The following is a 12,207-nucleotide window of genomic DNA, read 5'->3' as shown; positions in this document are numbered from 1 at the left end:
ATCTGAAGACTCAAAACTTGGATAGTTCACCAGAAGCTGATCCAATATTTATCATAGAAACTGTTGATGTTTCAGAAAATTCAGGAACTTTCCACTTCATTTCCTAGCTAAGTTAGCTCGTTAAAGCAAATTAATTTGATAATTTTCAATATACAATTGAAGATATGGGGTTCTAGCCAGTGACATAGCCAAAAAATTGTTTTACCACGAATGCAACTTAACTGACCATGAAGAAGTTTTGCGTAGTTTGAGTAATAATAGAGAGTAAAAACTGACGTTTAATTGGTGAGGTTTCTCATCCCCTATCTAAAACTTTTATCTTTTTTTTTTTTTTTTTAAAGATTACAATAAAATTTGAAAATACTCGAATACCAATAAATGACACTTGAACTATATTATATCATTATTTCTTAATAAATTTTTAATGATTACAGTTATCCCTACAAGGTTTTGTATTTTAGAAATGACATGTGATGGTTTCATTATCAATACAATAAATACAACATTTTTATGTATACAAATAAGAGGAGGAAGAAGAAGATAACGAGGACAAAAGTAAAGAAACTTATTTGCAGCTAGATAGCACCTTCAGGATTTTTCTTTTTTCCTCCAAATGTGCAAATGTCTACAAAGTCAACACAGTCAACACAGGACTGTAATTAATTTTATTATTATATATTCTAGCTCACATAGGAGATATAGACTCTCCTTTGAACCATACATCTTGTACTATCATAAAAGATATACTAACTAGTTGAATTAATTAATACTTACAATAAGAATAATAAACTCGACTATAAGTACAAGTAACATGTCGACTAAAAGAAAATGAAAAAAATTACAACATCCTTATTATTTTATATCATTCATAAATTTTTTAGTAAGGAAAGATTTAAATTATGAGAAAATTCTGATCCGTTAGATTAAACACCAAGAACTCTTTAGGATGAAGCACTACAATTGATGTTGAAACAATGTCGTCATCGGTTGCCATGTCAATTTGAAGCCGTCCATTAATCATTGATACGGATGTATGTCGCCACTTTATTGTCATTTTTGTTTTCAACTTCTGAAACTGTTCAAGAAGCATGCGTGAAACTGTACTGCAAGCATGCCTAACAATCGTACTAGAGGAATCTCCGTACGTGTGATGAGACATGCATGAACTTAATTACAATCTTGAAAATGTATTTAAGTAGTTTTTAGAATTCTATTTAATTTTTTTATTGTTTTCTATTAAAAAAAAAAAGAAGAAAATTATTTACTAACAGGCAGGTCTTTGTATAAAGAGGCATGCAACTGTGGGCATGACGACATTCCCTCAAATAAAAGCGAGGTCATAGTTGGAAGAAAGAAAAAAAAAAGGGTAACTTTGATTGATTGACCAAATTAAAATTTTGAATAAGATTTTAAATTAGTCAGGGGTATATAAAGCCAAGAAGTATAGTCAATTACCAGACGATGATTGTTGTCTAAATTTGGCATTTTCCTTCTGGCCAATCGAGACTTCATTAGTGATTTAATTATTACAAAAAGGGTGTGAGTTCCCATCTTCACAGTCAATGTCACATTCGACTAATGTGGTAAGTAATTAATACTACTTTAGTGAGTAATCAAAGATTGATTAGCAAGATCAAGTTCAAGAAATTGATTTCAGAACCAGTAACCAATATTCTTCCCAAATATATCAGTGTTAAGTTACAAACACTTCTTGAAGGATGGGCATTTGCACTCCGACAATAAATACTATCCATGGAAGCACAATCACAAGAAAAGCAAAACCTGGAGCCTGGTAAAATGCCATCAAGCATCATTTCTAGTTATCATTTACAAGAACTGGCTTCTGCTTTTTATCTAACAGATCAATGTTTCTTTGGATTTCATCAAAATCAACACAAAAATAATGAAGTTATAGAAGCTTCATTACCACCATCAAATCAATTTTCCGGGGATAATTTTTCCAAGAAGTTGTCTGAGCTAGACACTTTGGAATCATTGGTATTATCGAGCAACCGCAACAGTAAATTTCCCAGAAAAAATAGCAGCTTTCCCACTCCTTCTGAGAGCAGCCAAAATACTAAAGTAAGTTTCTTGTGTTACCTTACATTATATAATATATGTAATTATTACATCAATCGATTATTTTCTTTTCTGAATTTTGACCTGTGTATATAACCTTTTTTTTTTTTTTGCATCACTATAGAATATGAGCATTTTTTCTTCAGAAGAAAAGCATTCTTGTGGGTTGATTTCTGATTCTTATCGACACATTTTGTCGAATAAAAAAAGAATTACGTGGACTAAGGATCTGCATGAACATTTTGTCGAGTGTGTTAATCGCCTTGGAGGTTCTGAGAGTGAGTAAATTGATATGATCAATAATTTATATAGGATCTAGCTAATGATTTTATGTACTTACTTATTTTAATTTTTGATGATCATTGTTTGTGAATTGATTAATCCTAGAGGCAACACCAAAGGCGATACTGAAACTGATGAAATCGAAAGAATTGAGTATCCTACAAGTAAAAAGTCATTTGCAGGTTTCTATTAATTAATTAAACAACTGCTATTGCTGTTTTTTTTTTTCTTTTTACTTCATGAAATTTTAATTGTGATTTATCTCAACATGAGATCTGATATTTCTTGTTTTATTTCTCTCTTGCTGCTTGTCAGAAATATCGATCCGAGAAGCTCATATCAGACCAGTCTTTACAAGGTAATTAATCAATTCTTGTTTAAAAAATATATTTCTATTTAATTTGAATATCTGTTAATTAAAAAAAAAAAATTGCAGGATTTCCCGAGAAAACAGTTTGTATCAATGATATACCTCAGCTTTACATGAAAATGTACGCAAACTCTTCTTGATTAATTTCCTTCTACATTCTTGATATTGTTCATAACAATTCCAGAAATTATGTGCTTAAATTAATTTTATGCAGGGGCATGCAAATAAGAGAGGCACTTCAATTGCAGCTAGAACTCGAGAAGCATCTTCATGATCAATTAGAGGCATGTATTTCTATAGAACTTTAATTTCTATTATAAACTTTTAACTTTTTGGTACGATATTTTTTTTCAAAAAAGAAAAAAGAGTTAAAATCGTCTTACTACTTTAAAAATTGTAAAATAATAGTGTCCAATTTATTATTATATTTTACAAAATAATTTACTACTTTTCTGTTAATGCCATAAATTGACCTGTAAAATACTAATACTAAAAAAAATTGGGTTATTTTGTGGAACAATTAACAATGATTATCATCTTCATGAAAATGATTAATTTGATTCACCTCACGTTTAATTTATTACTTTCTTGCTACAGATGCAAATGAATTTACAAAAGCTGATTGAGGATCAAGGGAAGCAGGTGAAGATGATGTTAGAGAAGCAATTAAAATCAAACCAGAAATAATTTGAGCTTTACGATTATAATTATGTCGACAGAGATCATGTTAGAAAAGGATTAATTGTAGTTTATTGACAACATAATCACAAGAAAAACAAAAATGATTGTAGTAATAATTTAATTTTTTTCTTTCCCCAACAAAACCTCAATGATACAAAAGAATTTTAATAATTTAAAAAATAATTTTAATAATTTAAAAAAAAGGAGAAGAAGCATAATTAATAAAAGAAGACACTTGAGGGCCCACACATAGGGTTGTTAATGAGACGGGATGGTACGAGATTTATTAATCCTAATCATGTCTCTTATATGCAAGTAAGACAAAAGAATGTCCGTTCCCCTCCATTTTTTTTTTTTTTGGTATAAAAATTTGTCCTACTCCTATCCAATTGAATATCTCGTTATTCTTGAATAATGTAAAATGTAAATAAATAGATTTTGACATTTTTTTTAAGGATCATCATAATTCAATATAACAAAAATCTTGAAAACATACAAAGTAGAATAATTAAATAATAGTTTTGTTTTGATTACGTGCATATTCGAATATAATTTTATACTAATATTTTTTAATTACTTATTTACTTCCATTGCATATTAATATTAAGACTTAGGCCTCAAAAGCTATAAATTTGAACAATAACTAACTTTAGTCATGTTAAAATATTTAGTAATTTAATAATATAACAATAAACCAAACTAATGGCAAAAGAAAAATCAAAAGTTCAAGGTTTCAACTCTAAACAAAATCAATCTAACTTCCAAAGCCACAAGCATAAATCGAAAATTAATAAAAACTTCCAAAAGTAATGGTGTAGTGTTAATTTGAGAAAGTGGCTGAGTTTTGAAGGGTTACTATTCTATAAATTATTAATTTTAATTATGGCTTTTGGCTGACACTTAATTTTCTAATTATATTACTTTTATTATTTAATTTTAGCCTTTAGGTTTCAACTTTGAATGTTACTTAAGTTAAAATTATAAAATAATTAAAAATTGAAGCTAAATCCTTCTACTATCCCACAAATAAAGGCAAAACTTATTTTTTATTCTTCTCCTGTCCCACTTTAATTTAAGATATAAAAATATGTTTCAAATAAGACGGGATCCGCAAGATCCTATCTTAACAGGAAAAATTATCATGGGTCAAAAATGTTAACTTTGAAAAATTATAAAAGTTAAAGTACAAAAATATTGCCTTCAAAACTTGTAAAGAGAAAATTTGGATACAAAGTTTGTGTCCGGTAAAATTACCAGTTGATGAAAAGTGATAAAAATTAATAATTATTCATCATATACTATATAATTACATCAGTTGAGATAAATTTATCCTTACTAAATTTTGAATATATATTAATGCGTTGACCTCGAACTGTGGAACGTAGAAACCCGGATTTCAATGGTAAAAGGCTAAAGGCTAATGCAGAGACTTATTTAATAACATGCGAAAAACTATTATCTCATTAGTAAACGAACAAAATCTTAGGGAACTATATGATAAAAGCCAATTTCAAAGAAAATAAACATTTTAAACCTAAAATGGAACTCTTTCAAAAAAAAAAAAAAAAACCTAAAATGACTGTTTGGAAACACGAACAGCCTACTCCCTAACTTCAAAATAATCGAAAAAATTGAAAAGAGAAAAACGTAACCAATCGCACGCCTGTTAGAGCTCGTGACAGCCACAAAGTCTAACTACTCAATCATTAGCGTCGCGCGCGCACACAGAGACTCTCACTCCCAAGCGAATGGAGGATGTGAAGAAGAGGAAGATGGAGGATGATAATATTTTAATCAACGGCCAAGATTTTAATTCATCTTCATCGTCATCACAAGATCACCTGCGTTCTTTACTCGACCCTCTTTCCAAGTCCCAGCTCGTCGATCTCCTCTCTAGACTGTACGTTCCCTTTTCCTTTTCCAATCATTTTGTTTGGAAATTTTTATTTATGCCCACGTGTTATTTTACTTTATTTTTTTAAGACTGAATTGATTTTGACTACTGGGTTTAGTTAGTTAAGAGGCAAAGGTTTCTAATTTAGAGTTCTATTGAGCTTTTTTTATTTTTATTAATTAACTTGTTGTTTGTTAATTGAGGATTTTGATTGAGTTTAACAATTTTGTTGAAGTATACACTGTGGAGCTTGAAAGCAAATGGCCTTTAGATGTACAAAATTGAAAATTACTATTAGGTTACTTTTCTATTTAAGTACAAGAAAATTTTAGGGTTTGTTGGATTCTTTCTTATGCTTGTGTTAAGTGAGTGTGTGGTGCTATACGTGTGTCGTGCAAAATTGTGTGCGGGTGTGATTGACCCTGTGCGTGTGTGTTTGTTTGTTTGTTTGTTTGCATGTTGACGCATAAAGAGGGTCCCAATATCCTTCAATTGCAGAAGAAATAAAAAGTGTCGCCAGTGCAGATCCAGTTCATCGAAAGCTTTTTGTTCGTGGCTTAGCTTGGAATACCACTTCGGAAACCTTGTGTGCTGTGAGTGTATTTGCTGATTGATGATTGCCCATTGTGCTTTGTGTCCAGTGGTAGATGTTTTGGGTAACTCAAATTATAAGAAATAAACTGATTATTTTGTCTTGATAAGTTGACGTCTTCCTTTCATTACTTTTCTTAAGGATTTCTCAGAGATTTTCAATTATGCTTCTTTTGTCTGAAAGTTTCAAGGGTGTGTTCTCTCATAGGCATTTCGAGTGCATGGTGAAATAGAAGAAGGAGCTGTCATCTATGACAAAGCAACAGGAAAATCACGTGGCTATGGTTTCATAACATACAAGCACATGGAGTCAACCCAGAGTGCGCTAAGAGCACCTAGCAAGTTGATTGACGTAAGCACTGTTTCACTTCTTATGCATTTGCTAACAGACTCTCCTTTGATAGCAAAATCGAACCACACATTATCACTTGTCTATGCAGATTTATTTAGTTGGTTGTCAGTTAATTCGGTTGGTATTCTAGGTAACACATAGGACGAATGGGGCTTTTTTGTATGACCTTTTGTCAGCTGTATTTAATTTTTAATTTTTATTGTTTTTGCAATTATTAGAATGTAAACCACCGTATATCTCATTAGACATTTGTGACTTCACTTTTGTTGATCACTAGTTTCATGCAAACTCTTATTTCTTAATTTATTTCCAGGGTCGGTTGGCTGTCTGTAATTTAGCTTGTGAGGGATTAAGTGGGGTGAGTGCTGTGCCTGATTTAGCACAGAGGAAGCTCTACATTGGGGGCCTGTCACCAGAAGTAACAACTGAGGTGCTGCTGAACTTCTTTGGAAGACATGGTGAGATTGAGGAAGGTTCAGTTGCATATGACAAGGACACAAATGAATCACGGTATAATACTATTGTTGTCTCTGACTCTCTTGTCTGTTTTTTGGGAAATGCTTCTTCAATTGGCTTATTTGTCTTTCTATACTTAGAAATGCTTTCGCTTGTATGTCAAGCATCATTGTTCTTTTTCCGTTTCGTGTAGTGGATTTGGCTTTGTTACATACAAAACAGTCGAGGCAGCAAAGAAAGCCGTAGATGATCCACACAAGACTCTTGGGGTAAGTGTACTCAAATGCCTGATATTCAGTATATCGTGCTTGAAACATGACCTTTTGGTAAGAAACTGTCTGCTTAATATTTGGCACTTGTAGAGTATTCTGGTTTTAACACCAAGCAATGGAGTCTGCAGTTCCATTGTTGCATATATAAACCTAAATTCAGTGATAACCCTTTGTTCTTCTGTAACCCGAAATTTAAACATGGGAGAAATTTGTTCATAAGGGGATGGAAATTGTTTCTGAAGATCATTCTGATTCTGTATTAGGACTTAATATTCAGTATTAATTGCTTGTAAATACATGATCCAACTGTGTGATTTTTGATTCAGTATTAATTGCTTGCAAGGACATGATCCAACCGCGTGAATCCAGTGTGTGATTTTTTTTTTTTTGGGTTTTTTTGTAGGGAAGGACTATCATTGTGAAGCTTGCTGATACCCACAAGGGCAAGCCACCGCAAACACAATTACCCGCAGCTGTGGTTCCAGTGCCTTTACCTTTGGGAGCCGGATATCCACAGGCTGGAAAAGCACATGCTAACACTCCCCCTGTTGGCTACTCATACCCACAAAACGTACCACCATATCCCACTTCTTCTTACACAAGTCCTAATACAGCACCTGTGCCGTATCCTACGCAACCTCCAATTTCTTATCCACCGATTCCCTTAAAGAAAGACCCTATTGGTCCCATTGGACATCCAGCAACTGCTCCTGTAGGAATGGGTGGATACCCATTTTACAAACATTAACCTAGACCCCATTTGAATATGGTAATATGCAAGTTTTACCTCTGTTTCCTTCTTGTTTCTTTTTCTAACAACACCTTGTTTTCTTTCTCATCTGCAATCTTATCCTCTGGTTTTTGCAGTTCAAGATATGGAGCCGTGGATTTGGAAACAGTTTACTGAAAGCATGGATCAAAACTCACAAGCCCTTTTCGGTGACAAAGTAGCTGAAGTTTTGATGTAGACTAGAAGATGTTATTGTTGGCCTTTTTTAGTAGTCTCCTCTGTAATTTTTAGCTTAGAGTATTAGAATTGTTGTATTTGATAATATTATTTAGGAGTGTCTGTTCTGAAATTGATATTGGTAGAGAAGATGGGGCTCGTAGTTACTTGGCAAGAATTTGCTATCCTCCACTTCAAAAAGAAAAAATAATGTTCAATTATCTTTTTGTTTTGGCCTTCTAAAGCGTTTTAAATTTTTCCCTCTTTGTTCCTTTTCTTCATAGACTTATTCTTTGATTTGGATAATGAGATGGTTAACTAAAAGAAATGCTAGAATTCATATAAACAATTCCTATTTTGAATTTAAACCATATATTAATAGTTACAGGAAAAAAATTGATATTAGTATATTACTATATGGCAATAATTACATACAAAATTGGGATATGTGGCATCTACATACAAAATTGGGATATGTGGCATCTGGGTTCGCTATTTGATCTTATAAAGTCTCAAATTTTGACATAAAATCTTAACACAAATTTAGCCATGTAAATTAACCTCTCAATAAAAGAATCTTATAAGTTTAATAATAAATATCAAAGTCAAAAACAATATTTAATGATGTCAATTTATCAAATTTTTTTTCTTCATTACCGGAACTTATTTTCTGTTTCCATTAAGTTAGTTATTATTATTATTATTATTATTATTATTTGGTTGCATAAAATATTAGTACTTTAAAAAAAAAAACTAATAATCGTCTTCTTTAGTAAATTAAAGCCCCAGTAAAGTATAAACCCTGTGACTCCCGGTACGAACGTGAAGCCTCATCGTTCAAAATCCATCCGGGAATCATAACATGAGCAGCCTCTGAATCATCAAAACCACTTCTGCTAAAACTTCAAATCCTGAAGAAGCTCCAAGGTAAGATAGGCAATCAAACATTGCAATTTTATTCGTATCCATTGAGCTACGGCTTTGTTGTTTTGTTAGGGTTTCATATCTCATCGAAAGATTCATGATTGATTTGCAGAAGCGTAGAATAGCATCTATTCTCGGACGGGTTTCTTCAAATTTTGTTGAAAATCCCAAAAAATCATTAAAAATTGCATTTTTGCCAACTGGTTCATTTTACTTTGCCCAAACACCTAGGCTGTTTAGTAAAAGTTTACCATTTAGTAATGAAAATGTTAGCAAAAGTCCTTTTGTTAGAAAAGAAGCACAAGCTGCAATGTTAGAATATTTGCATTTGACTAGGAATTTACCCTTTATGGATGCTGAGCATATGAGCAAAAACTCACCACATTTTGTTGAAAAGCTCATAGAGAGGTTTGAAAATCAGTTGGATGTTCAACGGTTGATTGCTCGGTTTCTGCGGTATCATCCTATTAATGAGTTTGAGCCTTTCTTTGAGAGTCTGGGATTAAAACCCTGTGAGTATAGTCCATTTCTTCAGCGTAATCTGATGTTTTTGAGTGATGATGAATTATTGCTTGAAAACTATCATGTGTTGTGTAATTATGGTGTTGCGCGAAATAAGATAGGGAAGATTTTAAAGGAGGCGAGGGAAGTTTTTCAATTTGATGTTGGAGTTTTTCAATCAAAGCTTCATGCTTATGAAATGCTGGGGCTTAGCCAGTCTTTTATCAGCAAGGTTATTGTTTGTAGTCCTTATCTTTTGATTGGTGATGTTAATACGGAGTTTGTTGAGGTATTACAGATATTGAAGAGTATGGAAATTGAATCATGTTGGATCGAGGAACATTTATTAGAACAAGAAACTTTTAATTGGAGTATGATGCTTAGATTTTTAAGATTATTTCGCAATCTTGGTTGCAGTGACGAGCAGTTAGGAGGATTAATTAGGCAGCACCCAGGACTTCTTTTCGAGGGTTCAGGTTCTATTGCACTTACAATGATTGGGCTGCTATTAAAGTTTGGCTCTACGAGGAATGAGTTATGTTCGATATTTCTGCAGTTCCCGCAAATCGAAGTTCGGAAATTTCTCTTGAATTTGAACCAGTGCCTTTTGTTCCTGTTTGAGATTAAGATGAAGGTTGATGAGATTGGGAAGATCCTCCGATGTCACTTCTTGTTGGTCGGTTCATGTACTTTGAAGAAAACAAATACCATACTTACATACTTGAATGTTGGGAAAAAGCGACTTTGTGAATACATTCAGGAGAATCCACTTGAATTGAAGAAATTGGCTCTGGGTTCAAGAGTTGGGCGACTACCAGCAGAGAAAGAAAGATCACAACTGCTGAGGACTAAGTTCTTGCTGGATGTGGGATACGTTGAGAACTCAAATGAAATGGCAAAAGCACTCAAGCATTTTCGTGGAAGAGGAGCTGAGCTCCAGGAGAGATTCAATTGTCTCGTGAATGCTGGTTTGGATCGAAAAGATGTTTGCGAAATGATTAGAGTATCACCACAGATTCTTAATATGAAAAAGGATGTCATCAAATCGAAGATTGATTTTCTTGTGAATTATCTAGGTTATCCTTTATCGTTTCTAGTGTCATTTCCATCATATTTTAACTATACTGAAGAAAGGATCAAGCTTCGGTTCTTGATGTATAATTGGCTTAAAGATGAGGGATGGATAGATGGTAGGCTGGCCTCTAGTACTTTAATTGCTTACTCGAACAAAACTTTTATGCAGCAGTTTGTAAATCGTCATCCTAAAGGACCTGAAGTCTGGCAAACCTTTAAGAAACAAATTTATTCTGAAGAGTAGAAGGCATCAACTTGTTTTGGGATTGAGGTATTGTGATTTAGTCCGCAGCTGTTGAAGAATTCAAGTGGGTGTTAACCGAATACTTTGACTATTGTTCTTTGGGATTGAGGTATTGTGATTTAATCCGTAGCTGTTGGAGGATTCAAGTGGGTATTTACCAAACACTTTAACTACCATACTTTCGAATTGAGTTTAAGCACTCTCCATGTATTATAATAGGAATCAAAATAAGTTTCTTGTAAGAACCCAATTTGGTTCTGAAATGCCAGCTATCACCGTATGCTTATTGAAGATTCTTGATTGCTACCTCCTACATCAAATTTTTACAAAGCATTATTTAATATATGCAGCATAATATGGGCAATTTATTAACTGAACAATGGATATTCATTAAACAAAAATTTGCATGTCAGCATAAAGTTTTCCCTTGATCTTCATTATGCCTTAAATAAATTAATTAAAAGAATTAATTTCCTATGGTTGCGTTTAGTTGAGGGATGTAAAGCTTGGAAATTAATTATTTTTACAAATTTAATTTTATGTCTAGTGCAAACAAAATGAGTTACGCCTAAAACAACAATTTCAAATAAATTTTATGTTAATAAAATACCTTGTAGTTATGGTATTATTAATCAAAATTATAATTTATATATGTCAATTTATTGATGCTTTCTAATGTAAAATAATTAAATGAAATAAAATTTATTGATACTTACTAATGTAAAACAATTAAACTACAATTCATTTTATTTAAATGATTATATCAGTTGATACGACATATGCTTTTTATGTACCAAGAAAATACGACATCACATAAATATTTTTAAATTTTTTATAACATATCATCTATATGATAAAATTATAATGGTAAGAAACTTACAACATATTATTTATGCAGTAACTGTAATTATATGATGAAATTATAAACAAAACTATCATATATCTTCTTTATTAAATTCATAAACCATACGATCTATATTCTGAACATAAACGGTGAAAAAAGTTAAATTTCAAACATTTCAGGTATTTTTAGAATTTTCCCAGATGAAAAATTGGTAATTTATTTCTTTTAATATAATTTTCAGCCACACAATTGTTTTTAATCGATTTCTTTCTTTATATAATTTGGGACAAAATTGTGGTGCAACTGTTGCACGGTACCATAGTTTTGTATGCTATAGGTTGGTGATTAATGCTATAATCCTTTTGTATACTAAAATTGTAGAAAAATTAAACGTTTCAAAATTCTGATACATAAATTCAAATTTGTAAATAATTTAAACAATTTAAAACATGGGTAGGCTTTCTCAAGTTAAAAAATTTGATTCGACATAAAAATAAACATCAATATCTAACTCTATAACTTTTTTTCTTACTTTAAGGAGTGAGATAAGTAATGACATCACATTAAAATTCAATTAATAAATTAGCCTAAAAAATAAAATTAGTATGACATTACTAAAATAAATTATTAAATAAATAATTATAAAAATTATGTATTTTATCTTGTTTCCTTACACTTTGGTCACCACTTTAAAATA

The 12,207-nt window shown here is 31.8% G+C and overlaps 3 protein-coding genes across 6 annotated transcripts; all 3 read left to right on the top strand.

Annotated features, from left to right (window-relative positions):
• Nucleotides 1–1,474: 1,474 nt before the first annotated feature.
• On the top strand, nucleotides 1,475–3,528 carry LOC102621262 (myb family transcription factor PHL5-like). Of its 4 annotated transcripts, XM_025093288.2 has the most exons (9): nucleotides 1,475–1,583; nucleotides 1,692–1,792; nucleotides 1,910–2,082; nucleotides 2,204–2,357; nucleotides 2,467–2,543; nucleotides 2,677–2,719; nucleotides 2,798–2,852; nucleotides 2,946–3,015; nucleotides 3,329–3,528. In XM_025093288.2, exons 2-9 carry the CDS (start codon nucleotides 1,753–1,755, stop codon nucleotides 3,416–3,418), a joined length of 702 nt encoding a protein of 233 aa, XP_024949056.1. In that variant the 5' UTR covers nucleotides 1,475–1,583; nucleotides 1,692–1,752; the 3' UTR covers nucleotides 3,419–3,528. The 4 variants fall into 4 exon arrangements, with proteins under 4 accessions (XP_024949056.1, XP_052299288.1, XP_024949055.1 ...); XM_052443328.1 differs by having other exon boundaries at nucleotides 1,692–2,082; XM_025093287.2 differs by lacking the exon at nucleotides 1,475–1,583 and having other exon boundaries at nucleotides 1,592–2,082.
• Nucleotides 3,529–5,050: 1,522 nt separating this feature from the next.
• LOC102608982 (UBP1-associated protein 2C-like) lies at nucleotides 5,051–8,167 on the top strand. Its single transcript, XM_006492820.3, has 7 exons — nucleotides 5,051–5,312; nucleotides 5,779–5,899; nucleotides 6,106–6,249; nucleotides 6,563–6,759; nucleotides 6,899–6,974; nucleotides 7,381–7,746; nucleotides 7,845–8,167. Exons 1-6 carry the CDS (start codon nucleotides 5,161–5,163, stop codon nucleotides 7,723–7,725), a joined length of 1,035 nt encoding a protein of 344 aa, XP_006492883.1. The 5' UTR covers nucleotides 5,051–5,160; the 3' UTR covers nucleotides 7,726–7,746; nucleotides 7,845–8,167.
• A 478-nt stretch (nucleotides 8,168–8,645) lies between these two features.
• On the top strand, nucleotides 8,646–10,957 carry LOC102621541 (transcription termination factor MTEF18, mitochondrial-like). Its single transcript, XM_052443327.1, has 2 exons — nucleotides 8,646–10,693; nucleotides 10,776–10,957. Exon 1 carries the CDS (start codon nucleotides 8,945–8,947, stop codon nucleotides 10,664–10,666), a length of 1,722 nt encoding a protein of 573 aa, XP_052299287.1. The 5' UTR covers nucleotides 8,646–8,944; the 3' UTR covers nucleotides 10,667–10,693; nucleotides 10,776–10,957.
• The last annotated feature ends 1,250 nt before the right edge of the window (nucleotides 10,958–12,207 follow it).

Source organism: Citrus sinensis, chromosome 6 (genome assembly GCF_022201045.2).
Source record: "Citrus sinensis cultivar Valencia sweet orange chromosome 6, DVS_A1.0, whole genome shotgun sequence".
In the NCBI taxonomy this organism is placed as follows: domain Eukaryota; kingdom Viridiplantae; phylum Streptophyta; class Magnoliopsida; order Sapindales; family Rutaceae; genus Citrus; species Citrus sinensis.
The sequence above is the reverse complement of the archived record's forward strand: the minus strand, read 5'-3'. Positions and strand labels throughout refer to the sequence as shown.

Coding starts and splice junctions, on each gene's coding strand:
- LOC102621262 (XM_052443328.1), top strand. CDS start 1,753: ATGGAAGCACAATCACAAGAAAAGCAAAACCTGGAGCCTGGTAAAATG. Junction 2,358..2,466: donor TCGCCTTGGAGGTTCTGAGA/GTGAGTAAATTG, acceptor GATTAATCCTAG/AGGCAACACCAAAGGCGATA. Junction 2,853..2,945: donor CCTCAGCTTTACATGAAAAT/GTACGCAAACTC, acceptor AATTTTATGCAG/GGGCATGCAAATAAGAGAGG.
- LOC102608982 (XM_006492820.3), top strand. CDS start 5,161: ATGGAGGATGTGAAGAAGAGGAAGATGGAGGATGATAATATTTTAATC. Junction 5,313..5,778: donor GTCGATCTCCTCTCTAGACT/GTACGTTCCCTT, acceptor TGACGCATAAAG/AGGGTCCCAATATCCTTCAA. Junction 6,760..6,898: donor AAGGACACAAATGAATCACG/GTATAATACTAT, acceptor CGTTTCGTGTAG/TGGATTTGGCTTTGTTACAT.
- LOC102621541 (XM_052443327.1), top strand. CDS start 8,945: ATGATTGATTTGCAGAAGCGTAGAATAGCATCTATTCTCGGACGGGTT.